Source organism: Cygnus olor, chromosome 23 (genome assembly GCF_009769625.2).
Source record: "Cygnus olor isolate bCygOlo1 chromosome 23, bCygOlo1.pri.v2, whole genome shotgun sequence".
Taxonomy (NCBI): domain Eukaryota; kingdom Metazoa; phylum Chordata; class Aves; order Anseriformes; family Anatidae; genus Cygnus; species Cygnus olor.
In genome coordinates, this window is record NC_049191.1 from 757,672 (window position 1) to 774,459 (window position 16,788).

General features: G+C 47.1%; 1 protein-coding gene and 3 non-coding genes across 6 annotated transcripts; all 4 read left to right on the forward strand.

Moving 5' to 3' along the window:
* The first annotated feature begins 2,052 nt into the window (after nucleotides 1-2,052).
* Nucleotides 2,053-16,460, forward strand: PABPC4 (poly(A) binding protein cytoplasmic 4). Of its 3 annotated transcripts, none has more exons than XM_040535295.1 (16): nucleotides 2,053-2,163; nucleotides 2,669-2,914; nucleotides 9,031-9,224; nucleotides 9,536-9,651; nucleotides 10,137-10,276; nucleotides 10,544-10,638; nucleotides 11,213-11,350; nucleotides 11,940-12,035; nucleotides 12,526-12,798; nucleotides 13,072-13,159; nucleotides 13,333-13,452; nucleotides 14,016-14,143; nucleotides 14,767-14,860; nucleotides 14,967-15,097; nucleotides 15,183-15,282; nucleotides 16,116-16,460. In XM_040535295.1, the coding sequence occupies exons 2-15, from the start codon at nucleotides 2,716-2,718 to the stop codon at nucleotides 15,267-15,269; spliced, it is 1,899 nt and encodes a 632-aa protein (XP_040391229.1). In that variant the 5' UTR covers nucleotides 2,053-2,163; nucleotides 2,669-2,715; the 3' UTR covers nucleotides 15,270-15,282; nucleotides 16,116-16,460. The 3 variants fall into 3 exon arrangements, with proteins under 3 accessions (XP_040391229.1, XP_040391227.1, XP_040391228.1); XM_040535293.1 differs by having other exon boundaries at nucleotides 15,183-15,242; XM_040535294.1 differs by lacking the exon at nucleotides 2,053-2,163 and adding an exon at nucleotides 2,266-2,363 and having other exon boundaries at nucleotides 15,183-15,242.
* LOC121059067 lies at nucleotides 11,656-11,788 on the forward strand. The gene has a single exon (XR_005814423.1). It is a non-coding gene; the product is annotated as a small nucleolar RNA SNORA55 (small nucleolar RNA).
* Nucleotides 12,300-12,428, forward strand: LOC121059068. The gene has a single exon (XR_005814424.1). It is a non-coding gene; the product is annotated as a small nucleolar RNA SNORA55 (small nucleolar RNA).
* LOC121059066 lies at nucleotides 13,581-13,714 on the forward strand. The gene has a single exon (XR_005814422.1). It is a non-coding gene; the product is annotated as a small nucleolar RNA SNORA55 (small nucleolar RNA).
* Nucleotides 16,461-16,788: the final 328 nt, after the last annotated feature.

Sequence of the window (16,788 nt, forward strand, 5' to 3'; positions counted from 1 at the left end):
CAGGCCCGTGGGGTTTTCTCCCCACAGCGACGTGGTGATTACAGCAGCAGCCCGGGACCGCATCTTTGCCTTTTTTCCCAGGGTTTTCCTTAGCCTGAACGTCTCCTGTAACACAGCCGGGCAACTTTTGATCTACCCTGTAGGGGAAATCCCCGAACTCTCCGAGCGCTCTCTCCATCCTCATTCTTCAGGCAAAAACCACGGTGAAGAGGCCTATGGGAACGCGTGGGCTGCGCTCGGCGCTCAGCACCGGGGCTCAGCACCGGGGCTGCGGGTGCTGAGCGCCCCTCGCTGCTCCCGGGGCTGGTGCTGGTGCTGGGGCCGGGGCTCGGCGGCAGGTGCCTCCTTGTGGGCTGCTCCCGGGGCTGCCCTGCCCGAGCACGGGCCCTGCTCTCGTTCTCCGCCGGGGGAAAGGCGCTCCCCGCCCGGCGCAGCTGCGTTTTTCGGCTTGTGGAGCGGTCCCGGCCTGCCCTCTGCTGGTAATTTCCCGAAGCTGGGAGAAATCCCAAGCCAGGGGCAGCGACTGGTTCAAAACTCGCCATCCTTGTTGGAAAAACAAACAAACAAACAAACAAAAAAAAAAAAAAAAAAAAAAAAAAAAAAACCAAACCAAAACAAAAGATGTCTTTTAATGTCTTCTGTGATGACCACCGGTGACCGAGGCACCGCTCAGCCACACGGCCGCAGGGTGGCTCGGCACGGCCGTGGGATCACACCAGTGTGGTCGATGGGAGCAGGCTGGAGGGATGAAGGCTTTAAAAGTTGTAACTTTTGCTCCAGGAACCGCTGCAGGCCTTGAGAGGGCGAACCGGGGGGATCTCCGGCAGCCCTGGCGTGCACCGAGGGGTCCCCGAGGTGGTTTGGGGCAGTGCCCGAGCGAAGGACCTGAGAAGGGCCGAGGAGCACGCGGGGCTGTGGCTGTCTGCACCGAGCCCCGCGAGGGGTCACGAATGTCAGTAACCACGGCTCTGACAAACACAGCTCCCAGCACAGCCACAGCGGCTGCTTCCAGCCAAAGGGAGTATTTCTGCGGAATCGTTCTTTGAGCTCTGTCGAGTTTTGACTTGATGTGTCAAGGCAGGAGCCGCGGGACGCCCGGCTCAGCCCGTGGCCTCACAGCCCAGGAGCTGCAGCGCCACTGTGGCCTCCCAACGCCAGCGGCTGTCGGGAGGGAGACGATGAGCTCAGGAGGAAGAAATAATCTGGGCTGAAAATATTGCAAAATGGGGATTATTTCTGCTGCTTTGCTGTTGTTACCTTTTATTGTACTACTCTCAATTATTCCACTGTAATGAAGGGATAGGTATCATAGCCCACTTTTATGACAAAATCGTATCCCGCTTTTAAAGCAAATTAAAGGCAACGTGATGTAGAACTGAAGTCACAGCAGATCAGCTACCAGGCTCTGCAAACTGCCTTAGGCCCCTTCTTAACAGCATGGCGCTGGTGCCCGAAGGTCACCGATGAATCACTGGGTCCTGTGCTGCCCTGTGCTCACGCTCTGCTGAAGATGCTGGGAGCAGATAACTGCGGCTCTCCGGGCGCTGTGGGACGGCGGAGGGGGGTGAATCCCCCTCTTGTCCCAGCTGGAAGGGGGCCCGGCCGCTCGCTCCCAGGGGAGATGCTGAGGACCCTTGGTCCCTCTCCAGGCCAGCACATGACAAGAGCTGGCGCGGTGCCGGGGCTGCCGGGGGAACTCGCGTTTATTCGAGGAAAAATTGTGCTCCGAACGGGAGGAGGCAGATCACTGTGGGAACAACTCCAGCTGCCGGTGACACCTCAAAAAACGCAGCTGGGAGCAGCGACCGAAAACTGTTCAGGAGGGGCGCCTCGCTCTGCCGGTGCCCCCTGTGCTCTCCCTCCTCCTCACAGGGTGCCAGCCCTGCTCTGCGGGGCTCGTGTGGGATGGAGCCGCCCTGAGGGGATGGGAACGGGGATGGGGATGGGGCCGGTGAGACGCGGAGGCCCCAAAATGGCGGAGCAGGCCCCGGTCCTCCCCCCCGCTGGCGTCGCTGCAGCGGGCGGCGGGGGTCGCTCCCTCCGGGCCGGGCCCGCCGCCGCCTCCCCCTGGCGGCCGCTCGGGGCCCCGTCTCGCCGCGGCGGCGGCTATAAAGGGCCGCCCGCCGCCCGCCGCCGCCTTTTCGCTCGCCGGGGCCGCAGCGCGTGAGTGGGGTCGGGCCCGGCGCCGACCGGGGAGGGTGGAGGGTGCGGGGGGGGGGGGGGGCGCGGGGCGAGCGCGGCTGCGGCCCGGGCCCGGTCGCGGTCCCGGCTCGGTGCCCCCCGGGGCTACTGCCCCACGCGGAGCCGGCCTGCGCTGTGGTGCAACGTCCGTGAGCCTAGCGGGGACGGTTCGAGTGCAGGAGGTTGGTTCCTATAAAGATGTCTTAGGGAAACAGTTGGTGTTTATACATATATATATATATATATATATAAAATATGTGTATAATATATATATATATATATTTTAAAGCCCCAGCAAACCCAATAGAACCAGCTCCAGGCTGGGGAGCGGGGGCTCGTTCTGTGAGGCTGCCCCGTCTCCGATGGGACTCGGTGTGGGGCCTGGCCCCCCCCCCCCCCCCAGGACCCCTTTAGTGAGGCTTTTAAGTTGGGTTCTGTATTTCTCCCTCCACCCCGTTTAAATATTTACCGAAAGCTTTACTTAAAGAAACCCCAGAATAACCCCCACGGCTGCCGGGAGCACGTGCGGGGACGATGAACGCGGCGGCGGCGGCCAGCAGCTACCCGATGGCGTCGCTTTATGTGGGCGACCTGCACCCCGATGTCACTGAGGCCATGCTCTACGAGAAGTTCAGCCCCGCCGGGCCCGTGCTTTCCATCCGGGTCTGCAGGGACATGATCACCCGCCGCTCCCTTGGGTACGCCTACGTCAACTTCCAGCAGCCCGCCGACGGTAAGTAGCACGTAGGGCCACAGCCACGGCTGCCTTCTTCACTTTTCCTCACTCTTTCCCATTAACGCACCCTGCTGTTCGTGTGTTCTGCCGTGTAGCTCCCACCAGTGTTGCAGTTATGGGATAAGTTAGTGCTTGGGGAGTTCGAATATTTTTTATTGCTTGGTGTCTCCAAAATACTTTGCAAATGCACATCTCGGTGACATCTCTGGTTAATAGAACTGTTTCTCTGTTACTGAAATTAAACTTTTGAGACTTGGGTTTATTGCAGTGCATATAAGAGGATAATCTCTACCATGTGCCTCTGTGTTCTGGTGTAGGTTTAGGCTATTTACGTGGGACTTCATGCAGTCAGTCCTGGCAATAAAACGTGAAAGTAATCAGCCCTGGTCAGATGTTCAGTTTGACTGAGCCTCTGGCTGTCCACCCACTATGACTTAATACTGGAGAGATCTGATGGACTCTGTGTTGCTGTATTTGTGCAAGCACCCTGATGGGTCTTCCAGTCTGAAGTGATATCCCTGTATTAATGGGAAAGAAGATGCATTGTGCAGTGTGTGTGAAAACCTCTGTCTCATCTACAGAATCCATGTTGGTTTGCTCTGGTCAGATTCTTTCTTAATACTTTAATTTGGGACCTGCTCAAGTAGGTATTCCAGCACTATAGCAGCGGAAATGTGAAAGAAGGGACAGAAAAGGTCATTTTGGAGCACGTCTTTTCTGGAAGAAAAGTGGGTCAGCATTTTCTGCCCTCATTTTTAGAGCCTTTGCTTGTTGACTGGTGCAGGTTTACTGCTTCGTGCTGTGATTTAGCAGTGTCTATATATAGGCATCTACAGGATAGATAAGGTGCACTCTTCCCTTTAATTCAGAATCAATTCATAAAAGCACAGACTTCAACAGCAGGTGAACTCTCCTGTAGGTTCCAGCTGGTCGTCCTGTTCTACAGTTCTGCAAAGAGCAGCTAGCAGTCTGTTACGCAGGGTAATACATAGACTTTGGATCAAAGTCTTCATAATGTGTAGAAAACCAGTTTTGTCACAAAATTGTGCTCCTGCAAGCAAGTAGAGCCTGTGGGATTGAGCTCTTGGCTGGAATATGGAGTATGATTTTATGTAATCTGGTTGTGACTGTGTGCCATCCTCGCTTCCATCCTCTTCCCTGATTCAGAGTGCCTTCTGCACATTCTTTCTTTGGGATACCGACTGATCTGACTGAGCTGTTCTGATCTTTTCTCTTGCCAGGCTGATTAAAAACAAAAAACAACTGTCTGCAACCCAGTGCGTAAGAACTCATTCATAAAACTCTCTAAATTGCTTTTATGCAGGTTAAGCTCTGTATTTGTCTTGAAACTTCCCAGCAGGAAGGAAAGAACCTGAGAGCCTGTACGTATGCCTCTGTCCTGTTCAGGTGAACCTGTCTGCTCCGGCTCCCTCTTATAAAACAAGCTTGGTATGTTTGTGCTGTGCAAGCAAGGGTACAGTAACCCAGGCTTACCTGCCTTTGTCTAGGCTATGATGTCTCTTTTTTTTTTTTCAGGATAAGAGGAGAAACTAACAGGAGGCAAAAAGAGATCCATGAAGGAACTCAGAAATATCAGGCTGTGTGTGTGTGGAAGAGTATAAAGTTCTCTTCTCTTCCTTAAAGCAGAGAAGACCTGTATAATGTAGGTGTAGGTACGATGTTAAAAGGGAAGAGTGGCTAGTTAGAAATGCTTGCTTTAGTAGGAAGAAGTTCTTCTCATACAAACATGAAGACAGCTGGCCTTCCCGTGTATTTCAAAGTAATCTTTAATGGTAATAGATAGGCAGGAATTCGGAGGGACGTTGTGTCATTCTGGACTCCTGGTAAGGCAGCAGACATTTTAGGAAGTCTCAGTACTTCAAGTGATACTTTGACAGAGTAACTGGTGTCCTGTTACTGGTGGGTCTTACAAGGTCAAGTGACTTAAACCTAATCTTTGAGTTAATATTGCGAAGGAGAAATAGACAAACTTTCCTGCCTTTGTGAAGTGATCTTTTCTGAAAAACTCCGAACTTGCCTGGCAAACTGCAGCATGTTATGAGTAAAAGGCAGTTGCTGTACTAAACGTAATGCAGCAGAACATAAACAGACCATGTTGGGAAGGTGAGCATGGTGGTGGTGTGTTGAGGTCTATCTGAAACCAAGACTTGGCTGTGAAAAATATAATCTTTACAACCTCATCCCTGCCTATGGCAGGGGGGTTGGAACTAGATGATCTTTAAGGTCCCTTCCAACCCAAGGCATTTTATGAATCTTTATTGTCAAATGCAGGAATTTTGGCTTTTGTTTTCACGGTGGCAGTATCCAGTACTGTCGTGTGAAGACTCTCGGAGAATAGGAGGAATCTGTATTTTTCTTCTAGGGATGCATGAGCAAAAATGCATTTGGACGTCATTTTACTCAGCCTACAAAAAGATAGGCGGTGTTCTGTAGCGCTGCAGGGAACTCTTCTGATTTATGGGTGATTGTTAAGCTACTGTAAAATATCCTGCTATAAAATATAAAAGTAATCAGGAAGATTTGTGCACTGGAAACTTCTAGGGAAGTTCTTGTGGGCATGCTGTTAGTATGTTTGAAATGGTAGTAGATATTAAAGGAGTTGTTATGGTAGCTTGCATTTCACTGGCGTTTTTTGAGCGTTTTGTAAATCTGAGGATTTACCACATCTTAATCTTTTTGTGGGAAATAGGACTCTGCCTTTACTGACTAGAGAAACCAAACTGTGGCCATAAAGTCAGGTAGCAGCCAGAACTCCCCCGTAAAGTGGGACCACTGTCACTGTCACATCCTGAACATCCTGTGTTTCCAGAACTCCTGTATCCGAATTGGCTAAGAGCTGACGTTTTTCTTTGTTTTTCTTGGCTAATGGAGTGATACTTTACCCTGGAAGGGGTTACTCTTTGGACATGCATTGTCTAACTGGTGTAGTCTGCTGCAGAGAGGTTATTTTTAGTGAAAATGAGCTCTGCTGCCTTTGATTGCAGTTCTGTGGTGTAGTAGCCAGTGAATGCTGAGTACTTATTCTGTCATACTCCAATAGGCAGATGAAGGAAATGCTTCAAAGTTCTGGGTAGTTCAGGCTCAGCCATGGTTGTTAATATTTATTTTTTTGACTGTAAAGGGAAAGAAACTCGTTTTTTTTGGAAGAAAAGCTGAAATTCCTTTCTCGTGTGTTCCTCATGCAATTTAATTGCATTCCAGGGTTTCATAACATTGACAGTTACGACATGACAACTCCGATAATGAAGCAGAGAAACTTCAGTGTGGCTGTAGAGATAAGCTGTTGTGCAAGTACAGAGAAAACAGCGTGTTTCCCAAGTCAAGAACGAACCCAGAGCTGGGATTAGAGTATTGTCTCTAAAAACGAAAGGTGTAGAAGAGTGTAGATAAACTTGTTGCCTCTCTCCTTCCTTCAAGGAGAGAACAGCGTAAGGAAGACCTGGATAATATGAATACAGGTGTGCAGTTAAAAGGGAAAAGTGGTTATGTACATGCTTCATTGCCGACAGCATTTTGTTCTAACTCTGCGGTCAAGGGGTTAAAAGAAATGGGGATCAAGTCTGTTCTGTGCAAAACCTCGCTAGTTTTAAGTGGCTAGATTTGCCCTGTTTTTGTTGTCAGGTCTTTCTTAGTGACAGAAGCAAGAGCCATTGCAGGATAAAACTCCCTGTGCAGAGTTTCTGATGGGTGAATCCTGGTGTGCGTGTGGTTATGCTTTACGCTGCTCAGCCACAGCAGCCTTGGCTCTTGAGGAGCCTGTAAGCGAGAATGATTGCTTTGAGGCCTAAGGCAAACTGCAAGGGGTGACAGTATGTTTGTTTTCCATGTCCAAAAGGTGCTTGAAGAAGAATGGAAAGAGTCTGAAAGGGGTTAAAAGTGTGTGCAATGTTGTGTGAGTTGCAGTTGAGCCTGCTGGAAGGATGACAGGAACCTGTGGGAGAGAAATAGATACAGGAACTGAAGTGGGTGAAGATTTGCTGCTTAAGTAGAGGAAAATGAGAAGGTGTTTGCTCAGATGAAGGAAGTGAACTGGGTGTGTTTAGTCTGAGTCACTTGCATCATTCTGCTGATCCTTCGTGGCTTTTCTCAGGTACTGGTGTGATGTGATTGCATTTCGACCTGGGGGTATGGCAGGCCTCCTTCAGATCAGGAAATCTCTCCAGGGCTTTCTTGCAGCACTGCTCACAAGAAGCATGTGTGTGTTTCAAGCGGAGTGTAATAATACCATGGAGTACTTGCAAGCTACTGAAAGAGTGGCGTAGTAGTGCCTGCTGGTGTGCGCTTAGGAAGCTTGAGAGAAGTGGGAGTAAGTCCATAATTAGTCTATATAGTTCATAACTAGTCTGTATAGTTCATAACTGGCCTATATCTCAGTACCTGCTGCAGAACGGTTCCCTCTGGTTGCTCGCCACTGCTTCGTCTGCCTGTCACCTTTCAGCAGGAGCTCTCTTTCTGCTGCAAATGGTATTTACGACTAGTTTGTGCCCTTGCCAACGCATGCTTCTGGAGGACCTCTGTGCTATAAATAAACACTGCCAAATTTGACAAGCCGGACCAAGTCGCCTGCTGAAGTGCCTACCGGGAGTGGGCTGCGGAAAGAACCAGAGGGTCGCATTGATTCAGAGTAGCAGCTGAGGAATCATTTCAGCATGGCAGTTAATTGAATTGAATACCTTTGACTAGCTAATAGAGCTAGTAGAGTCCTAGCAAGTATAGTTTTATTCCTAAAATGATTTGTCTTTTTTTTTTTTGCAAGCTTGACTACTTCAGGAGTGAGGCCCAGCAGAATTTGTTTCCCAGTTGGGGTTGTGTGTGAAGGGCTGGGGAAAACAGCAGTGGCACCACTTCAGCTTAAAAAGCAACACCAAAAAGATATTTTTGAAGCATGTGAAAAACTCCTAAAACTTCCACGCAGTAGTTCAAACCGATCTTGGGGTAGGGAGCGCAGGAGACTTCTGCAGGCAGTGACCCATTGGGGTTCCTGCTGGTGGCTCTGTGAAACGCTGCACAGTTGCTCTGCTTGCACTAGCAAAGTGTCACACAAAAGCAGGTGTTGAAGTTGGTGTTTTCCTGGAATTTGTTGCTCCTGAAATCTAATTGGCAAGTATCCTAGGGTGAAGGTGGCATGGAAGAACTGAGCCGAGCAAATTTGGAAAATGGGTTCTGCCCTGTTAATATTCCTGGATTTTTAATGCATATTCTTCTCTTTCCCTGCCTCATGCTGGGAACTGACAGTCTTTCATTCTCTGCTCACTCCATGCTGGGAGTGTTTCCTTGCACAGAAGAGTCCCAAGCATTTGAATTTTATGAACAAGATCCTAATGAGTGTACGTAATGATCCTTTTAATATATCAGTAGGTAGCAGAAATAGAATTGTGGAGGGGGGCCAGTTCAGTGTGGGTTAGAATGGCAGCAGTGGGGTTTTAGAATTTATCTGTACACTTCCATACTCACCATGTAGGCTATGTGGACTTCTTTTACAGTGTTTTGTCCATTCTTACTCACTCTCAGATTGAGCAAATGGGGAATCATTTTTTGGCCATGTAGACTGTAGGGGCTGACTCATGTTGTTCCCAGCCAGCCATGTGTTCATGTGCATTTTCTGTCCCTGACCTGATAGAGAGATGATCCTTTTCTCTTAATAGAAACTAGCATGGGTAGATGAGAGCTCATGAAAAGCAAACAAGCCAGTTGGTCATTTTTGCTGCTTCTTTTTTTCCCAGGGTTTTCTGTATTTCCTTTCCTTATTTTGGGTGCATACATTTACCTTTATAATAATGAAGAATATAACTAATGAATGAAGCCCAGGCATTTTGGCATTCATTTCTACATGACTTAAAAGACTACTATCATGTCAGTTCGGAACAGTTTATTAAGCCTGTTATAGTCACTGTACATTTTTATGTACATGTTGCAAAGCCCTCCCTTGAAACATCAAGTTAAAAACAAACGAAACAAACCCTAGTCATTGGAATTGGTGGCCCCAAACACCTCCATGAGCTGACTATAATTCAGAGAAAACCATCTCCCACAGGATGGAAACCTTTATTCTTTAACAATCCAGAGAAACCTGTTCTTGACTTCTCTTGCAGCTGAGCGTGCTCTAGACACCATGAATTTTGATGTGATCAAAGGAAAACCCATTCGCATCATGTGGTCTCAGAGGGACCCCTCCTTGAGGAAGTCAGGGGTTGGGAATGTCTTCATTAAGAACCTGGACAAATCCATTGATAACAAGGCACTTTATGACACATTCTCAGCGTTTGGGAATATTTTGTCCTGCAAGGTGAGATGTGGTTACTTTGTCCAATTCTGCTGTATTGGTGACGTGTTCAGACACATCCAGTGTAGGAAGCGGAAGGGACACCTTTAGCCAAGCGAGGAGTGATGCCTCTGGAAGGCAGAGCTGACCAAAGGATCAGGGATAGCTCAAATTATGTCAGGCTCGGTCATGAGATGCACCAGTCTGAAACACAGATGTTCTGCTTGCTTTGACCCTTGGCAGTAACCTGTTTTCACATGCTGGCATCACGTCCTATGACAAAGGAGAAAGTATGTGCTCAGAGATCTGAGTTTGGTTTCCCTCCACGTGTCTAGGTGGTGTGTGATGAGAATGGCTCTAAGGGCTACGCATTTGTGCACTTTGAGACCCAGGATGCTGCAGATAGAGCCATCGAGAAGATGAACGGCATGCTGCTAAACGACCGCAAAGTGTGAGTGTCACAGCCAGCAGCAGCAGCGATCGCATGAACCGTGATGCATCTCGGTATTAACAGGGACACACAAGGCACTGGTTCTCCTGGCCCAAGCCTTGGCCTGCTACCTCTCCACTACAGGGCTGGTGAGTGACCCTGCCCAAGCCATGGCCTGCTCCCCCTCCATTACAGGGCTGGTGGGTTCTCCTAACCAAGCCTTGACTTGCTACCTCTCTGCTAGTGGGCTGGGTGGGTTTCTGTGGCCAGTGCTCTCTCCACTGCAGAGCTGGGTGGGCATCACAGGCTGCTTCTCTCTGCAATAGGACAGGTGATTTTTCTGGTTGGTCTGCGGCCTGTTGTCCTTCTGTTCTCCTGGCACCCTTTCTTCTCCCCATTTCCAACTCCTACCACAAACTCATTTTTTTTTCCTCACTGCAAATCACAGATTGCTTTTCCATTCCTGAAAACAAGTCGCTTATTGTAACTTTCATTATTTCCTACAGATTTGTTGGGAGATTCAAGTCTCGCAAAGAGCGGGAGGCTGAGCTGGGAGCCAAGGCAAAGGAGTTCACCAATGTTTATATTAAAAACTTTGGGGATGACATGGATGATGAAAGACTAAAGGAGCTCTTCAGCAAATATGGTAAATACAGAAGCACTTTTAATGAAGCTGTGAATTTCATGACCAATGCTCATTTAACAGTGCTGCTACCGTCTGTATAGCTCTGCCTGGGTCACTTTGAGGCTGATGAATAAGAATTAAAATGTGGGTGGTAGTTGGGTCAAATGCTGGATGGGAGGCAGAGGCTAGCTAGCAGATAAGAGAAGAAGGGTAGGGCTATTATATGGAATTTAATAGTCTAGACAGAGTCTTATGTGATATTTTACTAACCCTGTCCCTTGGTAACAGGTAAGACTCTGAGTGTTAAAGTGATGACAGACCCCACTGGAAAATCCAAAGGCTTTGGCTTTGTAAGCTTTGAAAAGCATGAGGATGCTAACAAGGTATGACCAACTGTTGTTAATGCTGCTTGGGTATCTTTAGAGAAGAGCTTAATTGCCTCACCACAGAAACCTGTTGAAACAAAATTCTGTCTTGGGTGTAATTCTTCTGGATGTGGAGACTAGAAACTGCACCTTAATACCTTGATATTCAGGAATAAGCTGGCATTTCTCGGTTTACTAGGTGCATGCAGAATACAGTGGTATAACAGTAATTGTTGAAGAAATATTACAATAGAGGGTTTAAAGAGTGGGTGTTCTTGGAGAGTTCTTATCCAAGCAGTATGCTTGTTAAAATTTGGCCCTAACTGCAAGAAGGGTGGGGATAAATTCTCAAGTTGCTGTTGTTAGTCTAGTACTTACGGTGGGGTTGTCAGCATGGTGTCTCCTGATAACTTCAGTTTATCTTTAATTAGTCTGTGTTACACAGGAACAATGTAAAGGTGCTATGGCAAGATCGGTTTATTGGCTAACAAGCAGGGAGATACAAAGTGAGCTTTGGGCAGCCAGGTTCTTAACAGGATCAGCTGCTGTCTTGTTTTAGCAGTTGACAGTTTTCTTTGAACCCTCTGTCCAGGCAGTAGAAGAAATGAATGGGAAGGATATCAATGGGAAAATGGTGTTTGTAGGGCGAGCACAGAAGAAGGTTGAGCGCCAGGCAGAGCTGAAACGGAAGTTTGAACAGCTAAAACAAGAGAGAATCAGCCGGTACCAGGTGAATAATCTGTCTCTTTTCTGAATTTAAGCGCTGTTTGCAATTTACTGGCAGACTGAAAAGGAACTGACAGAGTAGTCATTGTCCTGTAAAATATCCTGGGAGTTAAAGTTTAAAGGTGACTCTGGTATTTGGGGGGTGAAGGAGACATCTGTGCATAGTCCTGTCAGTAGAAGTGTTCAGGTGGATGTGAGAAGTCACACAGCCTCCCCCATTTTCCAATGGGGATACCTCAAAGGATGGAAAGAGACAGCCTGACTGTGCTGTTGTCTCTAATTTATGGCAATACTGTCATGTCAGAGGCTGCATCTGAATCTTTCCTGCTCCTTGCAATATAGTGCTGGACTGGGGACACATGATGCAACAGGAAAGCAGAGGAAATCCAGACGGGCTCCCTTTCACCGCAGTGGGACTTGTCTCTACACCTTTGCAACATTTTTTGCCCTTGGGTTTGGTGGTGCAAAAGGAACGTTATACTAAATTAAGAGGTTTTTAAACAAATGATGCCTTTAACAGATGGATGCCAACAGTCAGTGTGCTCAAAATTCTCTTCATTACTATAGGTGTCTTATTGTTCTCTACCTTCTAGGGAGTTAACCTGTACATTAAAAACCTAGACGACACTATAGATGATGAAAAACTGAGGAAGGAGTTCTCACCTTTTGGATCAATAACAAGTGCCAAGGTATTTGGAGTTCTTGGATTTTTAAGGCTGAGGAAGGAACTGTTATCTGATGTGGGACTGAAGGGCCGTTTGTTTATCCCTGGGTCACTGCAGTCAGAAGAGTATATGGAATAGTAAATCCACAGATTTCCTTGTCACAGTGGGATTTTACTGATAACTTGTATTCCCTCCTGAAAAGAAAGGGGTGGGAGATGGCAAGCATGCTCATTTGAGGTGACCCCTGATAAGCATCAGATGGCATTTCCCTACCTGTGTTTAGAGGCTGCACCTGATCTTTCCCATTCCTTGCTGCTCAGTGTGGGCCTGGGGACACATGGTGCTTACAGAAAAGCTGAGTAAATCCAGACAGGTGATCTTTCATTGAGTACTTGTCTCTACACCTCTGCAACACCTACCTTCCTGAGATATGATGTTTCTCTAGGATGGAAAATACAGATTCTTATGCTGTTCTTGGTAATGTTACTCCACTAGCAATTGATCTTTACTGCAGGTGATGCTGGAAGATGGACGGAGCAAAGGGTTTGGCTTTGTCTGCTTTTCCTCTCCAGAGGAAGCTACAAAAGCTGTGACAGAGATGAATGGACGAATTGTGGGCTCAAAGCCATTGTATGTTGCACTTGCACAAAGGAAAGAAGAGCGAAAGGCCCATCTAACTAATCAGTACATGCAGCGCATTGCTGGGATGAGGGCCTTGCCTGCCAACACAATCATTAATCAGTTCCAGCCTGCTGCTGGGGGGTATTTCATGCCTGCTGTGCCCCAGGTAAGCTGAGTTAAGTTAGTACAGTGTTAAGAATCTTTAACCTGACTTGGACCTTTGATGGTTCAGCTGCAGTCATCCCATTGAGCCTTTCTTACGCATATAAGCAAGCAACTCCTAATGAGGAGTGTAGTAGGTGGAGTCAATTCTGTGACTTTCCAGCTGCCTGCCGTCTTAATGTGAATTGAGTGAGTCCTGGGAACAACTGCCGAAACACGTTGTAAACAATGTGTGTTGTTCACTTATGCGCTCTAAGCTTGTGTGGTCTCCCTCCAGGCCCAGAGCAGACCCACTTACTATGCACCCAACCAAATGACGCAGATGAGACCTAACCCACGCTGGCAGCAAGGAGGACGACCTCAAGGTGAGCATGCTGGAAGCAGCGCTTTGGTTGTATGACCCTCTTGGTTGTACTTCACAACAAGAACAATGCATGCTTTCCTTTCTGTGCACAACCCCCACCTGCTTCCTGTAGCTGACTGTCCTGACTCGCAAGTCGGTTCTGTTTTGAGGATTTCCCCATATTTCTTCCATTAGGCTTCCAGGGAATGCCAAATGCCATGCGCCAGTCTGGACCACGGCCAGCACTGCGCCATCTGGCCCCTGCCAGCAATGCCCCAGCCTCTCGTGGCCTCCCTGCCGCTGCCCAGCGAGTTGGTAAGGTGTCTGCCTCCCCGGCTCGTCCCCTCAGCTGTGGGGGATGCTGTTGAGACTCGACTTTTACTTCCAGAAATGGTTGTCAGATACGGATAACCAAAGGCCACCTGGAGCAAGGGGCAGAGACAGCACCTGAATCTTTCCTATTCCTTGCTGTGCGGTGCAGGTCTGGGGACAGTTGGTGCTACAGCACTGCAGAGGAAATCCAGATGGGTTGCTTTTCCACTTGCTTGGAGTTCATCTCTACAACTCTGCAACATTTGCCACTTAAAATAAGGCTCCACAGGTTATGAATATTGTTTTCAGAGTAGAGCATCCAAATTCACTTATTCTAAGGAATAGCTAGAAAATATCTTGAATGCAGGATGTGGAATCTGTGGTCTAGTTTTAGGGAGAATTGCCCTTTCCTGAAGTATCCAAGTGCATTTTGGAGGCCAGTTTCTAAAGTGGTATAATTAGACTGTACAGTTCAGAGCTTGAATTCAGCAGTTAATAGCAGGCACCCCAACTTGCTTGCTGCATATTGCTCTGGGTGTTTCTAATCCTGTTCTCTTTTTTTGCAGGTGTTGCCACTGCAGCACAGAACTTAGCTCCTCGTCCACCTGTAGCTGCCCCCGCTCCCAGAGCGGTTCCTCCTTATAAATACGCCTCAAGTGTCCGCAGCCCGCACCCAGCCGTACAGCCTTTGCAGGTAACACAAGGATCTATGTCGTGAAGTCCCTGAAGTACCTGCAGGCCAACAGATTTTACATGCGACTGAAGTGTTTTTACAGAAATGTCAAGCTACTTGTATAACCCAGACAGGCAACAGAAGTTGGAATTTAAAACCTGGCAGTTGTACCTTTGCCAGGGTCAACTTAGTTGATTTATCTGTCTCATACTAGTAAGCCACTTTTTACTCAGATATGCTATAAGGTATTTTTCTTGGTTCTGTGCTTCTCAGCTTTGCTCCTTCATTTTATTAACTTTGATACCTTAATGAGAATTTGGCTTTGAAGGTAGTTAGCCTTTCCCATACTCCACTGCATTGTACAGAAAGTGGGCACGGATGTTTTTTTTCTTGATTGTGATGTCTCTCCGTGTTTGGTAAAGTTTTTGTAATATATTTACAGTGCTCATGTGTGATATGAATTCTTGAGATCAGAATTTGAAGCATGTTTAAGACCTAAGGGCAACTTTTCTGTTTGTGAAATGAAGTCTGCTGTCAGCTTGACAGATTGTTTCACATTTAGAGACAAAATAATACAGCCCCTCCTTCTAAAAAACAATCAGCATAGCATCTATTTTTGAATCCTTGCGTCTGCTCTTCTACAGGCACCTCAGCCTGCAGTCCACGTTCAGGGACAGGAACCACTAACAGCCTCCATGCTGGCTGCTGCCCCTCCTCAGGAGCAGAAACAGATGCTGGGTAAGTGAAACTCTGGTTCTTACAGATTGCATTGTACTTGGGAAATCTCCTTGGGTTTCACCAGCAACTTTTTAATTGAATTGCTGTCTGAACTCCTTTTTTCTAGGAGAACGTTTGTTCCCTCTGATTCAGGCTATGCACCCCAGTCTTGCCGGGAAGATCACAGGAATGCTGCTAGAGATTGACAACTCAGAGCTGCTGCACATGCTAGAGTCTCCAGAGTCCCTCCGGTCAAAGGTAAGCTGGCCTTTTGCCTTTGATGGGGCAGATGGTGGGACCCTTTGGTCAAAACAAGTTTCACAAGGTAACTTGTCTCCCTCAGGTGGAGGAGGCTGTTGCAGTGTTGCAGGCTCACCAAGCCAAGAAAGAAGCTGCCCAGAAGGTGGGTGTGGTTGCTGCTACCTCTTAAACCGGGAAGGCTGGTGAGTGTCTCAGTCCTCACTTAAATTGAAAGCTTCCAGAATCAGGGTAAATAAAGCATGATTGTTAGTAAATGCATCTGGTCTGGGTGCAGAACTGGTCTGATCTTAGTCCATTCTTCAAAAAAGACTAATGTAGCTTCTTGCAACAGAATCCTTACTGTAGAAGCTTTAGGAGTATTCTGCAGAAATCTCATTTTAATTAAGCATCAGAAAGATGTTGCGTAAGCCCCTGAAACGTTCCTAGCAGTTGACATGTCATGGAAGGATAATGTATTGAAATGAGGCTTGTGAATTGCTAATCCAGGAAATGAGACAAGATTTTCTAGTGACTTCAAGGCTAAGTAGACTGTTAATGCCCATTCCTTATCCTGACAATCACCTGCATACTGTATATAAAGTGCTAGTGTAAGGAATGTCACTTCCTTGCACAGGTCTGTCCAAGCAAATGCTGTCTCCTGTGTTTGGAGCTGGCTCGTTTAACTTTTGAATAAGGTTTTTATTCAAAATACCTCTTACTTTTGCTGATGTGTTTCTCTGTGGGTTTGTCTGGAGTTGCTATGAACATCTTAAGCACTTTCTGTGAAGCTGTTGTGGTCAGCTGTCACAACTCAAAATGGTGATGGTTGATGGTTTTTATATTTTTAACCTGTAAATTTCTCAGTGGGTCTGGTGACTGGCTTCTCTACCAGAGAATGTGAGTTTCTTAATGGATGATAAGAAATGGATATTATCTATGACTTACCAGCTTCTGGACCTTGCAAATTATATTAGTCCTTATGGCTTGTCTGGAATGAGCTGTGCTTTGTGTAGACAATGTCTTCTTTGGCCTGTAGGATGCAAGAAGCCAAATAGCCCCTTCCTAGACATCAGCTCAAGATGTTTGAAGATTCTTCACCGTCCTGCAGATCTCAGTGCATCATATCATAGTTACATTGCGTTTTGTAAATTAATCTTTAAAATCTTATTTAAAAAGCCAGTTCCCCAAAGCTCTAGATTTCCAAAACCAGAAATGGAGTTGCAAGCTTTTCCTTTGTGGTCAGAACAGTTATCCTTTGCCTTTTCTAAGCCAGGACACTGAAGATTTCTGATCGAAAGTATTTTGTGGTTTTGGTTTTAACTGAACAATCCAGTTTGGAAAGTCTGGAAAGCACTTATCAATAAAGGAATAAAAACTTTCACCGTGTTGTCATATTTTCCCTAGATTTGGTTAATAAATATAATGTAGACTAATAAAATTAAATGAGAAGACAGTTGTCATGTAATGGATGCATTAAAATTATGATCTGAGTTACTTGGCTTGTTAATGGGGCAAGTGCTGTTTTCAAGCAGCTGTTAAAATTATGCCGTGGGTTGTTATGTGGGGTTTGATTGGTGTCTGGGATGTGAAAGTAACCCAGTGGGGACTTAATGCGAGGCCTCAGGTGTTCTCCAAGTGGAGCCGAAGCGGTTGGGTGCCTGCTCCGTGCACGCAGGCGAGGCAGCGCTTTGCTGTTCTGGGTGTTTTTA

Bases quoted from the DNA above. Each gene is read 5' to 3' on its own strand.
- PABPC4 (XM_040535293.1), top strand. From the start codon at position 2,716: ATGAACGCGGCGGCGGCGGCCAGCAGCTACCCGATGGCGTCGCTTTAT. The intron at 9,225-9,535 runs GTGAGATGTGGT...CCACGTGTCTAG, and splicing joins GGAATATTTTGTCCTGCAAG to GTGGTGTGTGATGAGAATGG. The intron at 14,144-14,766 runs GTAACACAAGGA...GCTCTTCTACAG, and splicing joins CAGCCGTACAGCCTTTGCAG to GCACCTCAGCCTGCAGTCCA.